The sequence below is a fragment of the Raphanus sativus genome, chromosome 3, assembly GCF_000801105.2.
Source record: "Raphanus sativus cultivar WK10039 chromosome 3, ASM80110v3, whole genome shotgun sequence".
NCBI classification, from domain to species: Eukaryota; Viridiplantae; Streptophyta; class Magnoliopsida; order Brassicales; family Brassicaceae; genus Raphanus; species Raphanus sativus.
In genome coordinates, this window is record NC_079513.1 from 28,290,824 (window position 1) to 28,304,494 (window position 13,671).

General features: G+C 37.2%; 4 protein-coding genes across 5 annotated transcripts; all 4 read right to left on the reverse strand.

The window, feature by feature from the left end:
- Positions 1–41: 41 nt before the first annotated feature.
- On the reverse strand, positions 42–2,092 carry LOC108847215 (trihelix transcription factor GT-3a). Its single transcript, XM_018620401.2, has 2 exons — positions 1,661–2,092; positions 42–960 (listed from the first exon to the last, which is right to left on the reverse strand). Exons 1-2 carry the CDS (start codon positions 1,979–1,981, stop codon positions 322–324), a joined length of 960 nt encoding a protein of 319 aa, XP_018475903.1. The 5' UTR covers positions 1,982–2,092; the 3' UTR covers positions 42–321.
- A 4,067-nt stretch (positions 2,093–6,159) lies between these two features.
- LOC108847216 (pyridoxal 5'-phosphate synthase subunit PDX1.3) lies at positions 6,160–7,425 on the reverse strand. The gene has a single exon (XM_018620403.2). The coding sequence runs from the start codon at positions 7,313–7,315 to the stop codon at positions 6,386–6,388; it is 930 nt and encodes a 309-aa protein (XP_018475905.1). The 5' UTR covers positions 7,316–7,425; the 3' UTR covers positions 6,160–6,385.
- Positions 7,426–8,535: 1,110 nt separating this feature from the next.
- On the reverse strand, positions 8,536–10,639 carry LOC108847219 (vesicle transport protein GOT1). Of its 2 annotated transcripts, XM_018620407.2 has the most exons (8): positions 10,502–10,639; positions 10,347–10,409; positions 9,919–9,996; positions 9,664–9,755; positions 9,496–9,576; positions 9,322–9,419; positions 9,154–9,235; positions 8,536–8,803 (listed from the first exon to the last, which is right to left on the reverse strand). In XM_018620407.2, the coding sequence occupies exons 3-8, from the start codon at positions 9,947–9,949 to the stop codon at positions 8,765–8,767; spliced, it is 423 nt and encodes a 140-aa protein (XP_018475909.1). In that variant the 5' UTR covers positions 9,950–9,996; positions 10,347–10,409; positions 10,502–10,639; the 3' UTR covers positions 8,536–8,764. The 2 variants fall into 2 exon arrangements, with proteins under 2 accessions (XP_018475909.1, XP_056861568.1); XM_057005588.1 differs by lacking the exon at positions 10,347–10,409 and having other exon boundaries at positions 10,502–10,629.
- Positions 10,640–10,788: 149 nt separating this feature from the next.
- Positions 10,789–13,655, reverse strand: LOC108847217 (E3 ubiquitin-protein ligase APD2). The gene is made up of 10 exons (XM_018620405.2): positions 13,231–13,655; positions 13,037–13,143; positions 12,828–12,953; positions 12,654–12,747; positions 12,407–12,481; positions 12,215–12,297; positions 11,843–11,989; positions 11,663–11,735; positions 11,233–11,548; positions 10,789–11,136 (listed from the first exon to the last, which is right to left on the reverse strand). Exons 1-10 carry the CDS (start codon positions 13,475–13,477, stop codon positions 11,061–11,063), a joined length of 1,344 nt encoding a protein of 447 aa, XP_018475907.2. The 5' UTR covers positions 13,478–13,655; the 3' UTR covers positions 10,789–11,060.
- Positions 13,656–13,671: the final 16 nt, after the last annotated feature.

The following is a 13,671-nucleotide window of genomic DNA, read 5'->3' on the forward strand; positions in this document are numbered from 1 at the left end:
AAAATTTCCTATTTATTAGAATGAGGTTAGTCACCACTAAATGCATCAGAAGGAAGTAGTACTATTTTCAAAAACTCACTTTTATACAATCACTGATTTAAAACTCCCCAAAAGAACCTGGAAATTAAAGCATTCTATGAGAGCAGACCAGAATTTGAGGATCAAACCAGCATCGACCCCCAAGTCCTATCGAATTAAACTTTCAATTATTCATATACTAATCAAACAAACATTAACTAGATATGACTTAAATGAGATTTAAATTGCTAAGGAACTAGCTAACTGATTCCATGCTTAAATCAAATAGCTATGAAACAATATTTAAAAGCGTTGATAATGATCATCATTGTGATCTCTATCAAGCTTATTAAGCAAAGCATCAATGAGTGTATCTCTCTTCCGAGCCCTATCTTCTTCTCTTAGCCGTCTCTCATCCTCTCTTTCCATCCACCTTCTCTCTGCGGCAGCTCTCTCTTCCTCTAGATCAGCCATTCTCTTCCGCCACTCGTTCTCTCTCTTTTCCCTCTCTCTCGCCTTCATTTCCCACGCATCTCTCCATTCTTTATCCATCTTTACCGTTTGCCTCATAAAGTCCTCCAATAATTCTTTCAGTGTACTACCCGCGGTTTCAGCTTTGGTACCACCTGTATATATACCTTTTCCTTTTTTCACACGTTTTCTTGGATCAGTAGAAGTACTAGTAGTAACCGCTTCTGCCTCTTTCTTGTCTGTCTCCATGAAAGACAATATTTCCTCGTTGATGTCTTGATTTGGCTCCTCAACTTGATCTTCTTCCTCTTCGTCAGATGAAAACTGATGATGTTTTCTCTTCGAAGAAATGCTTGCTTCCGTGGGCTCTGACCACAACTTTCTTTGCATTCTTGCTGTAAAAATCGATTGGATCTCGTTGTAGAATGGGAACTGCTGTGTAATAGCTTCTGGTTCAGTCGTTTCACATGCCTGTCCGATACGTATTCAAATATGTTATATATATGTAGTACATACACAAAATATATGTTTTTCATGCATATAAAATAAGTGGCACTATTATTCCACGCTACCAGTTTCTAGCTAAGTGACCAAGTAGCTTAACTGGAATTAGTAATCTCGTATAAACATGTTCATCTATTACTTTTATTATTGACTTGTACTTAACGTATGCAGAAGTATTCAACTATCATGTCACATATTTAATGGTGATGCATCCGTTATATAAAACGGTAACTGTTTTTTTTTTCTGGCATTTTGTGAACACGAGATATAAAACGTACAGATACCATGTGAAATATTAGTATGACAAGAAAAAGAGAGATATTTGTATAACGGATCAAAATGTGAACATATGGTGCATCATGAAATTCAGCAATAAACGCGTTACTTGCACTATAAATGGCATGGTAATTAATATTCTAAACAACCTAAGACATTAGGTTAAACTCATTAATTGATGTATAGTAATATCGTTCATCTATACATCACTTGAGATTGATCAGAGTAGGATTCCAATATGCATAATAGTCAATCTTACCGCAGATGAAATACACATAATAATGATGTAAGCATGGCTTGTACTTATGATGCAAATTCTTGTAATCGTGATCATAGAAAATCATTAATAAGTGTATATATTTATAAGAGAATTAAAAAGATATATGGTAACCTTGTATCTAGTGACGAGGTTCTTCCACTTGCTCTTACACTGTTCTGCGCTTCGGGCAAAACCCTTGTCGACCATTTTAGCGGCGACGACTTCCCAGAGTAGCTTATTGCGTTTGGTCTCCATGAAAGTCTGATCAAGCTCTTCTCTTATACCCAAAAGCTCCCTTGTCTCCTCTATGCTCCACTGAGGGATTCTCTCGCCTCCTCCAACACCTGAATCCATCGCAGCCGTCGTGCTCTGCGGCGGTAGAGAGAGCTGTTGCTGTTGGATCAAGTGATAAAGTTGATGGTCGCGATGATAGAAAGGGTTACTTCGGTCCATTATCTGGGATCAAAGTCTTGGTGACGTAGAGAGAATGAGATACTTTTTGTGGGTTCTTTATAAATGAAGAGGGGTTTCTTTGAAAGTAGGAGCAGATAGAGAGGAAGGGGGAGAAAGCGAGATTTTAATATAATTTACAAAGTGATGTGAAAAGAAGGTGTGAAATCGTCAAGAGACTATTGAGTATTGAAGTATTGTTTTTTGTTTTTTTCTCTAATTTATATATAATATAGATTTTAATAATAATTGAATATACTATAGATATATAATTATTTTATTGAATACACTACGAACCCGAATACTTTATATTAGGATACAATACAATTGAGGCTAGGTTTTAATTAAAACAACTGACTTAAAAAACATCACATTTTTCTTCATATTTTTGTGATTCTAGATGTTTTTTTGCTTAATTTTCAGTTTTTCGTCGTCTATTGAGGCGGCAGCAATTCAACGGTCTAATGTTTTTTTTTTTATCATAAAAAATATAATCTTTCTATTTCGTCACGCTTACGAGTCACACCTGATTTTTTTATATTAAAAAAAGCAATTATTTTCTAAAACCTCAATTCCAGATAAATAATCATTTTGGCCTTTATGGTCAATTGACCAACTAGATTTTCCCTTGTCCATAGTTTTGGTAATGTTCCTTCCATATAATTTGTAGACTGAACCATCTGTTTTCGATTTAATATATTCTGTTTGCTCAAATTTTTTTTTTTTTCCATTTTATATCAAAATACTCACGAAGTTTATACCAAAAAGAAACATTCACGAAGTGCTAAATTATAGGTTGACAGAAAATATGCAATGACGTACTACTGGATCAGCGCGTACATGCTTCTAGAATTAGACCGGTGCTTACTGGAAAATATATCATCCACAAACAAAAAGTATCATTACTAGCTAGAGCGAGCGATCAAATAGAAACAGTTACATAAGGTTTTATTGTTCTTATACAAGTTAAGTTAGTAGACAATGGACAACTAAAGTTCCTGTCAATACAAGAAGTCGGTAGATGGTTGTCACAAAAAAAAGGTCGGTCGCTGACAACAAAAAAGAGGAAGAAAAAAGTAGTACTTATATTATACGGATCATGTTTTTTTTTAAAAGAGTTATTTTTTAAAAATATATATTTACTATGTAATAATGATGAATTGTAAATTTCAAAGATATTAATTGTATTTAATAAATTTTGATTAGTTAAAAATTATAGAAAATAGTTAATAACAAAAAATAATATATTTATGTCAAGAATTTATACATTTTCTTAATATATATGAAAACTCTAAAACTTATATTATTTTTTTTATCAATTTTATTCACTTTGAACTTTTAATCCTCAAAATGAGATAAAAAGGGGTCGAATCCCTCATGCCAGGATCCAAAAACAGAATTCAGTAGCCACTTGAATACAAACGACCCGGCGAACATACATTATTCTAAAGCGGAAATAGTAGTTACTAAACAGAATAGAAGACTAATTAATCAGCTAAATTTATCGATATTGTAAATGTTATCAATGATAAAAAGAATACCGTACTTTATATTTTAAACATTGTAACATGCTTATTTTCTCGCCGCTGTACGGAACAAAACAAGCTGTATATGTTATATGCATCTTCATTATTTTCTGGATCCAGTGTGCATTTCTGTATAACTTGGTAACATTATACAACTGTCAGATTCCCCCAAAACATGGTCGTACATTTTAAAGCCGCGTGATTGCATATGATACAAAATGATAGAAATGGAAGTATTAATGGGACAAATTAAGATATATAAACAGTGAAACAATAAGCTATCTAAGGATCTGTGTGCACCTGAATATGGTTTGGTAATAAAATAGTCAGCGAAGTGGTCCACTTTACCGCGTTGAAACATCAAATCTTTTACATGATTTCGCTCCCACCTGTCATTACACGTGGATTCACATTTTATATACTTTGCAATACTGTCGGCTGAGATTATAGTTTTCATTATATACAAAGGATATTGAATAATAATCATTTCTTTTAATAATAATCAAATTGTTTACTCATACCGAATTTTAATTTTATTAAAAAGTCTCAGCCCGTGTGGAAAAAAAAAAGTTTACTCATATGGAATAGAATAGTTAGCTACGCGGTGTATTGTTATATTCTACGTGTAAACGCCCACCATGCCCACCATATAGTTGCTCACGTGGATATCTAGAGTTCCGGCTTTAGATTTGATCATTTAAAAAAAAAATAGATTTCTCTTCTTCTCTTCTTCGGACGATGAATATACTCAGGTATTTTTGTGAGCAAAAATAAAAGTAACTATTAGAACAAAACTTTCCTTTATTTGTAGAATACTCTATTTCTTTGACAAAGTAACAACAATTGTTCTCTGTCAACATCTCCACTACATGAGGGTTGAACATATATTTATACAAAAAAAGAAAACAAAAAAAATTAAGAGGAAATTAGGCAGAAGGGAGAGAGAGTGTCAAAAAGATTAGAAGGTGAGAAAAATGCCAGCGATTGAAATAACAACCTCTCTAAAAGCTTCTGTTAACTCCGAATTTCGCTGCCATGATTAATCACTTTGACTTTTAGACTTTGACAATTTTACTGAAACTACTACTACTGCTAAGAGCATCAGTATACGTAGAACAAAAGTGAAAATCCTTAAATTTTTTTTCTTTCTATACTTTAAAAAAAAAATGAACTAGTGGCAGACCACGTGTCGTGGAGTCTGCACAAGACTTCTCAAAGATGTGCCTTATCTTAGAACATTTTACCTCTTGTCGTTCTTGATTCTTGCAAATCTGTGGTCTCCCCACCCTAAAGACCACTATAAGGACTAGCGATATTGTTGGTCTAATATTCTCGTTGTCAGCACTATTCTCGTATTTATGGTTTTAAAAGTCTCTCTCACCAAAAACATTAGGACTGGAGTTCTTTACCAGGGATTCGAATGTTGGATTATACGATTTCTTATATTTCCTCCGTTTCATTTTACTTATCGTTTTAGATTTTGATACACAAGTTAATAAAACATTTAAGTTTGTATATTTACTAGATAAAAACATCATTACCAATACACATAACCAGATTTTAACTAATAAAAAATAGCTTAGAATAAAAAAATCAATAAATTTTGCATTGAAATCATAAACAATACTTATTTTAAAACAAAAATATTGCTCTAAAACAACATCTAATTCGAAACGGAGGGAGTAGATTATAAGAAATCTAAATTTCAAAAAATGATTTATTAAATAATATTGTGGATGACAAAAAAGAGACTTACAAAGAATCTTCAATATGATGCAACTAAATTTGGTCGGATTGGTTTATGTGATAAAAAAAAGACTAAGAAATATTACGCACGTCGCAATCCAAATTGCTCTTAGCTCATTTTTTTGTTCATTACCTTCAACTTAGATTTAGATAGTTAGTAATAGCCCAAATATCAAATTGTAACTAAAGCCCACACTAACTGAGATTTAATTACAGGCCTGATTGCTGGATCGGATCTGTTACCGTAGAACATCTTGGAAGCCTCAAAACGACATTTTCAGTTTCTTCTGAGGACGTCAAAAGTGGAAATCACTTGAAATGGGCCCATATTGAGATGATATCAGAAAAAAAAAAAATTAGTTAATTAAGCAATTAAAAAGGCCATTTGAGAAATGAGAATGGAAAACGAAATGAGACCATTTCGAATGATTATGCATTTGAAGGGCATCATCATCTCTTTTATCCGTGTTTTGTAGTCCTAGTGAAGTCGTTTGGGACAAAATGCGACTGTCATGAAGCAGCAGCAACGCATAAAGCACTTCAAAGGTGCACACAGATTGTCATCGTTTGTCCAGAAAGCATTGATACACAAATCATATGAATCTCTCTCTACTAACGTGTAAGTCTACAATCTGTCCATCTCTCATACCAGAGACCATATTATCTTCCTCTGTTAGTGGCTGGGACCACACAAAGGGATACCAACTTCAGAGGCCATGTGAATCTAATCCACAAACACTTGTTTGAGACAGCTCAGTATGAGGAGGAAGATTTCATTTCTCCAACAAAAAGTAATCAAAACAAGTTTCATTGTATAAAACTTCCATAAACTGAACAAAAGGTTCAGCCATAAGGTCAACCATCAATGGACTGAAGAACATTTGATCATCAAAATGAAAACAGATCAAAGAGAGTAGTACATTTTATTATTATTATTATTATAACTGACGACCGACAACTTGTTCTTGCAAGTAGAAGAAATCGATTACAATCACTAACCAAAGATAAATAAAGGCAAACACAAAAGGATACAACAAACTATCATAATATCGTCTTTTCTTTTCTTTTTTTTTGAGATGACTGCAAAATGGTCTGAAACCATTTCTGTCTGAAACTTTTACCTTTTGTTTTGGTATCACTCGGAGCGGTTAGCGAACCTCTCAACCTTGGCATCATTGAGATTGATCCCAACCATGGCTTCTCCAAGCCCGCAGCTCACCTCCACAAGCATCTCAGGGTCACTGTAATGAGTCACAGCCTGCACTATAGCACGCGCCCTACGAGCCGGGTCACCGCTCTTGAAGATACCGGAACCCACAAAGACACCGTCGCACCCAAGCTGCATCATGAGGGCCGCATCTGCCGGAGTAGCGACTCCACCTGCGGCGAACTGAACGACGGGGAGACGGCCAAGCTGTTTGGTCTGCATCACGAGATCGTAAGGAGCAGCCAGTTTCTTGGCGAAAGTGAAGACCTCGTCGTCATCCATGTTCCTTAAAACCCTAATGTCACCCATAACGGACCTGACGTGCCTAACGGCCTCCACAATGTTCCCAGTCCCCGCCTCGCCTTTAGTCCTAATCATCGCCGCACCTTCCCGGATCCTCCTGAGAGCCTCGCCGAGGTTCCGGCAGCCGCAGACGAAAGGGATCCTGAAATTATGCTTGTTGATGTGGTTGTCTTCGTCGGCGAGAGTCAGGACCTCGCTCTCGTCGATGTAATCGATCCCGATCGCCTCGAGGATCTGCGCCTCCACGAAATGACCGATCCTAGCCTTCGCCATCACCGGAATCGTAACGGCCTGCTTGATCTCCTTTATCATCTGTGGATCGCTCATCCGAGCTACGCCTCCCTGAGCGCGGATGTCGGCGGGGACACGCTCCAGAGCCATGACGGCGCAAGCACCTGCTTCCTCCGCGATGCGAGCCTGCTCGGCGTTGACGACGTCCATGATAACTCCGCCGCGGAGCATCTGAGCCAAACCGACCTTGACGGAGAAGGGAGATTTCTTCGCCTCCGTTATCGCACCGTTACCGTAAACCGCCACGACGCTTGTTCCTTCCATTATCGGAATTATAGAGAGAGAGAGAATTAATTTAAGTTTTGTGGAGAGAAGATTTGTGAATCGATTTCTGGCCCATCCTCGCCTATCTTGCTTCTCGGCTTTATAGTGAGAGTCTGTGGCGGTGTGTAATAAACGCCAAAAAAAACACAACATATATTTCCCTTTCTTTTATTATTACAAAATATTATAATGCTTTTTAGTGGGACTGGCTCCCATCGGACGGCCTAGATTAAAGACATGCGATTTCGATTTTCAGGTTAATAACACACTTGTTTAGTGAGTTTAACACAAATGCATTTGTTAATCATCAAATGTAACGCAATCAAATACATCTTTTTTTTTTTTTTTTTTGTAACTGAATCAAATACATCTTAAAGAATTGTTCTTAACAAAAATTATCCATCGTTTTATTAGTTTCAAAGCTTATATATCTTTTGTTTATAAAATTATATTTTAACTTCTTAATAATAAAAGATTTTTTCCCTTTTTAATTACGAATTTATTTATGGGGGAAATTCTCTGACACCAAGAAATGTAACTGGACCTCATAGAATCCACGACTGTCGCTCTAGTCCCCATTAATTGTTGCCTAAAAGACAAATAGAAAACAAAAAAGTTGGCCGAAAATGAATTGCATGCTTTTAAAATTTATGGAAACCATCCTTTTCTTAACAATATCTTTAAATTACTTTGTTTGAACAATCCATAGCCAATCGTTATTGAGCAATTGGGGCTATGATTGTTATTAATTTTATTTTACAATTTATTTCATGATTTCAAAACAAATCTTATTTAAAATACTAAAAAAATCCTTTAAAAAATATCTGAAAATGGCAGTTTATTTATGATGATAAAAACAAATAAATAGGCGGCTGAGGATGAAAAGGAAGGCCCGCCTCACGTTTGAAATCAGAAGATATTTCAACTCAGTCTGCCCGGCGGCCCAGTAATTCTAACCTGGTCTTTTGACTACTTGACTGCGATCAGGATGATTACATAAAGTCCAAGAACATACTCTATTTGACTACTTGGATTTGTAAAAATGACGTTCCCTTCCTTCATAATTGAATTCGACCGGGATAATGGGAAGCAAGCGATAGAGAGATCCAGTACGCTTAGGTGAAATGAGATTTGTATATTAACCATTCACTAAGTGCTAAGTTGGTATGCGATCTAACAATGCATGTGGTGGCCAATTTTGTTATATGTATGCAATCAAAAATTAAAAAAGAACTTTAAACCAAAACGATTACAATCCATCATTAAGTCACTGAGTTAGTCTTTTAAAAGTACAAATCTTCAAGTTGCTCCACGCTATTTTCTTTCTCCTACGGGTTTACGTTTATACCAAAGTTGTGGACAAGTATACCAACCTCTCCTTCCAAAATATTTTAATCGTTTGCTCTGCTGCATCTAGCTCAGTGAATTTTCTCTCAACTTGGGCGGTGACTAGACGGGCACACGCTTGCCCCGGTACTTGTCAAAGAACTGTCCATAACATAAAAAAAGCCAATCAACCACATTATTCAATAATAAGCAGAATATGCAACAGTTTATCAGTTGAAGTTGATGGAAATTAAGAAAACACTAGGCCTGGCAACTTAAGATCAATAGAAACAAAGAGAGAATTGTCCACTGTAATTCGTGAAGGTGAAACTGGGAATTATATGAGTTGGGATGAGATTTATGTATCATTCTCACAAAGCAAGAGAAGCTCATATGTACGAATTGTTTTTAACCTATTGATAACATTTAGAGAGAAACAATATGCCCACATGGTGAGACTTCTTGAGACAGACAATTCCGAACAAGTTATCATTTTTGAATGGGAGACATACCGATCTTATATAAGGTTGCTGAATGATCCAACCGAGAAAGGGTATCTTTTGTGCGAAAACTGCCAAGGTTGGCCAGAAGCCGCTGAAATAGAAATAAACACTGTTACTAAGTGTCTATGGTTCCACATGAAAAATACCAAATAAGAAAGAAGAAGAAAGAGAAGGGACCTGAAGAGTACAAAAAAGCCGTAGGTCTCCAACATCATTCCGAGGATAGGCCATCCAATGACAACAAAGAAGAAGCCAGCACCAAAAGAGATTGTTCCCTGAGTGGAAACAAGTATGTATGTAAACACCCCAGAGAAACTAAAGAGAGAAAATGGAAAAAAAAAAAAAAGGGACCTTATAGTTTTGACGCTTGGTGAAAAACTGCATGGTAGACTTGAGGCCAATGGTAAGACTAACCCCAGAGATGAAGAGAATCTGGAAGAAGAGCAGAAAAGAAACTGAGCGATCAGTAAAGACAAGAAAGAATAATAAAATGGATATAGTTTGGAGGAGGTAAATTACATTTCCCATGGCAAGTAAACCCTTATCAAAGACAAAAACAACTCCCAAAAAGGAGAAAAAGACTCCAAATGCTGTCAGCCCTAACCCAATTTCTGTCTCGAAGCACATATAGCAAACGATTAACAAGAGTAAAATCAAGTGGGAATGAACTTTGAACACTGTAAGTAATCAGTGTGCAGGCAGGCAGGGAACAAAAGATTAAAGTATAAGACTAAAGTAACAAGTATATCTTAAACAAGCAAGTATTAGACATACTTTTGCGGTCATTCATTTCGAAAGACATCATGGTTGGTTGGTTCCAGGAATCAGTAGCTGCTACTACCTGACCTCTCACTGCCACATGTGGAAATAAGTTGGGATTCAGGTATACGTCCACTAATTATGAGATACAAATACAGATCCCATAGGGATCCAACAAAATTTCCGAATAAGTTTTGGCCAATATATTCAATATTTGGAAACATTCTATGGATACCACCAGTGGAATCAAAGCGTGTAATCCCTAACATAATCGAAAATAATGCATACCCACACACACCGAACGAACGAACGAGGGAAGAGATTCAAGGTTACTAGAATCTATCTAATTAGAAGAAATGCGAACAGAAAAAGCAGACACTGTATATAAATCTCACGAAACGCAATGATGAATAGGAGGAGGAGGAGGACGGGTCGTAGCTTACAGATCTAGAATTGAGACAAGGAGAAAAAAATCTAGCACGCACGCTCCTCCTCCAAGACGAGCTCTACAAAACATAATTTACACACGAGGCGAATTTGAAGTCAGGATTAACAGATCGAAACTATGATGGACAACAGAGAGAGAGACAAAGCAAACCTGCTATAGCTGGAGACGAATTGGCAGGCTTGAAGGGAAGCACAGAGAAGAAGAAGAAGAAGAAAGAGAGGTCTCTCGATTTGTAATTTGTTACTGGAACGCAAAATTCAGGACGGAAAATCCCTTAATTAAATAGAGAAACAATGAGATTATGTGTCCACTCCATTCATCACGTGACACGTGACACTATTCGGTATAATTAACTGACTGCGTTTTTAACAAGCCCAAATGTAAAACGCAGTTAACCTTTGTACCAGAGAACTAAACCACGAAATTACGCTGCGACCTGCAAAACCAAGCACTTGACCGGACTCCATGAAATATGGTTAAACGTAGTACAACCAAATCGAAATGCCAGAGTCCACATCATATACACAGTACAGACCCAATAAAAACCAACCATCATTCCTCCCTATCCCCCCCCTTTCCACACACTTTTTTCGACTTTTACCTCTATATACGAGAAAAACAACAACAACAACAACAACAACAAAAGTAGAAAAATATTCACACAACCAGCGAGCGCACTGTGTGTTATTTTGATTCCCTCTGATTTTTGTTAGACGTTAAAGATCTTCTTCACCTTCCTGATCTTCCTACGACATACCGGACAGAATCCCGATGTTTCTGCTATCCTGCATTTTTCCAAACACATCATCTTATGCCTCTGCCACATTAAACTATTCCATCTGCTTTGAAACCCAAACAAAAGAACACCAATTTTTTATTACCGTGTCCCGCACTGGAAGCAAGCAACGCAGTGTCCACAAGAGAGGAAGAAACAGTCTCTAGGCGCATCAAAACAGATCGCACACAGATATCTTGTACTACTACCACCCTGGCCATCTCCGTGTGCACCTTCTAGTTCCTCCGTACTTGTCAAGATAGAACTGTACGACGAGCACCAGCTCGAGTTATCATCGTCTTTTCCTGGAATCAGAGGAGCTACATCATCATTCTCATCACCTGTTTCCTCGTTTTCAGACACTGCTTCTTGTCTTTTATTGAAGACACTTGATAATATCAACAAGAGTGCTGTCACTACACCTGCAACAATAAGGATCCAAGGGGACAAAAATCAAAAAGTGCCCCAACGACAAGATCCGTTACTTTATACGACTCATGATGTAATATCAAAAAGAAAAAAAAAGACATCATTACCCATGCAAACTATGTACGCAATCCACCTTGGCTCGTACGAGAGCTTTGCACAGTACTCATTCTTAGAGTTGTTCTGAACAACAACAACAACAAGAGAGTGTTGGACTCAGAATGCCTCATCATGTTGATACTTTCTTAAAGGAAAAATCAAAAAAGAAAGACAAAAAATGGGTCGCGTACCAGCTTTGGGCCTGGTGAGGTTAGTACAGCAGCATTAGTTCCAAATAATGGAACACTTAAAGTGCACTTGTCGTTAGGAAACGTGCAATTGTAATAAGCATTGGTAGTATCATACAATACTCCCTCAACTTGAATGTCTATTGTAGCCTGAAAAACGTAGATATGGTGTGAGAGAGTGCTAATTTATAATCATATACAAACAAAAAAAAGAGAGCTACTCGGGATTAAAAAATTGACGGCAGTAAACTACTAGTAACCGAGGCTTCTATTTCTTCAAAAGAAAGCTATTCACATTGTATAGGAGAGAAGTTAACCTACAAATCAAAGTTGCAGAGCATTATATCATCATCATAAAGCTGGTTCAGCTATTACCTTGACTTCATTCAGGTATACGTTGCCTACTGCAATGTAATAACTCGACGACTTAGTTATGTCCTGCTCAATGAAACCAGTATCTGCCCAAAAAAATAAAATAAGGTAAAGTGTGAGTGATCTCATGCAGGAATACTCAGAAAAAAAGAAAAAGAAAAAACTATCATGTTAAAACCTGGGTCACTAACTAACCAGAGATTAGATGCCATGATAATGTAGTGTCTGGACGCGTAGGGTCTTGTACCCACTCGGAGAGCCCGTCCACACCTTCAATTATAAATAAATAAAAAACAGCCAAAATTCAACATTGTATGAAACTTTTCTCAATGAACATCAAACTCAAGATGAAATATAGGAGCACTTATCTAAGTTGATGAGGTGGTTATCCTTAAGATAAAAAATGAAATAGAAAGAGGATTTCTCTTCTCTGGTAAAGTACCTTGGGCAATCACAAGATAGAGGGAAGAGCCTAGAGATTCAATATTGTAAGAAACTTTAACGCGTGACCCCTTGTTCAGATACTGTATCCAATACTGAATGAAAATAGCAAAAACAAAAAAGCATCAGACACCAGTTCCATAGATGAGAAAGATGAAAAAGGGAGAGAAGTAACCTTGTAAGAATCATTTGGAACAGCTAAATAGTGGACTTCAGACCAATTGGCCAGAACATGGAGCTGTGGGGCTTGGTTCAAACCGTAGAGCATCAAACCGGATCCCTTATTCCCTAATTCTTCCACCTTGGGAGAAGCAAAAAACATGATATCAGAAAAATCAAATTCAACAATGGTTGGATCCTAATGCAAGAGGGTGGTGAACGTACAACGACAGATTGGACGAAAACGGAAGTTGGCTTAATGAGGAAGGAGGAGTTTGGTCCCAACCATACGTTGTTAGTTCCGTAAAGCCCCAGAATCAAAGTCATCGAGACTGATGATAATACACACACACAAAATCAACAATCAACACACACACACGCAGGCAGGGTAAGTTGATTGGAAAATTAAAATATCTCACCGAAGACACAGAAGGTAGCGACGACGACAACGCAAGACCAAGGATCTTCGGAAGAAGTCGAGCTATTCCTCGGGTTCTCCGACGCAACGATGCTCCCATGGCGGTAATCGTACTCGGAGCGGTTCCATGGAGGTCGATCACGATGGTCAAATCCGTTATCTTGGCCTCCGTGTTCAAACCGGATATATCCGGTTTCTTCTCGGGTCACAGGCGGAGAAGAAGAGGAAGAAGAATCGGGGAGCGACATCTAGAGCGATTGGGAGGGAAGAAAAGGATTTTTTGAACACAAGTTAAAAACCCTGAGAGCAGGTTTGGGTTGGTTGATCTTAAGGACCCAGAGATTTGAACGATGGGTCGGCTTCTCTCCTCTTTCTTCATCGTCACGTTGAACGGTAGATTGACAAATTCTTTTCTCCCATTTTTTTTTTAAAAAAAAAAAAA

Excerpts from the sequence above, each read along its gene's own strand:
- LOC108847215 (XM_018620401.2), bottom strand. The coding sequence starts at position 1,981 with ATGGACCGAAGTAACCCTTTCTATCATCGCGACCATCAACTTTATCAC. Across the intron at positions 961-1,660 it reads ACCTCGTCACTAGATACAAG|GCATGTGAAACGACTGAACC; the intron begins GTTACCATATAT and ends CGTATCGGACAG.
- LOC108847216 (XM_018620403.2), bottom strand. The coding sequence starts at position 7,315 with ATGGAAGGAACAAGCGTCGTGGCGGTTTACGGTAACGGTGCGATAACG.
- LOC108847219 (XM_018620407.2), bottom strand. The coding sequence starts at position 9,949 with ATGATGTCTTTCGAAATGAATGACCGCAAAA. Across the intron at positions 9,420-9,495 it reads CCAAGCGTCAAAACTATAAG|GGAACAATCTCTTTTGGTGC; the intron begins GTCCCTTTTTTT and ends GTTTCCACTCAG. Across the intron at positions 9,236-9,321 it reads GGCTTTTTTGTACTCTTCAG|CGGCTTCTGGCCAACCTTGG; the intron begins GTCCCTTCTCTT and ends TTTCTATTTCAG.
- LOC108847217 (XM_018620405.2), bottom strand. The coding sequence starts at position 13,477 with ATGTCGCTCCCCGATTCTTCTTCCTCTTCTTCTCCGCCTGTGACCCGA. Across the intron at positions 12,954-13,036 it reads TTTTCGTCCAATCTGTCGTT|GTGGAAGAATTAGGGAATAA; the intron begins GTACGTTCACCA and ends GCTTCTCCCAAG. Across the intron at positions 11,736-11,842 it reads CCTCACCAGGCCCAAAGCTG|AACAACTCTAAGAATGAGTA; the intron begins GTACGCGACCCA and ends GTTGTTGTTCAG.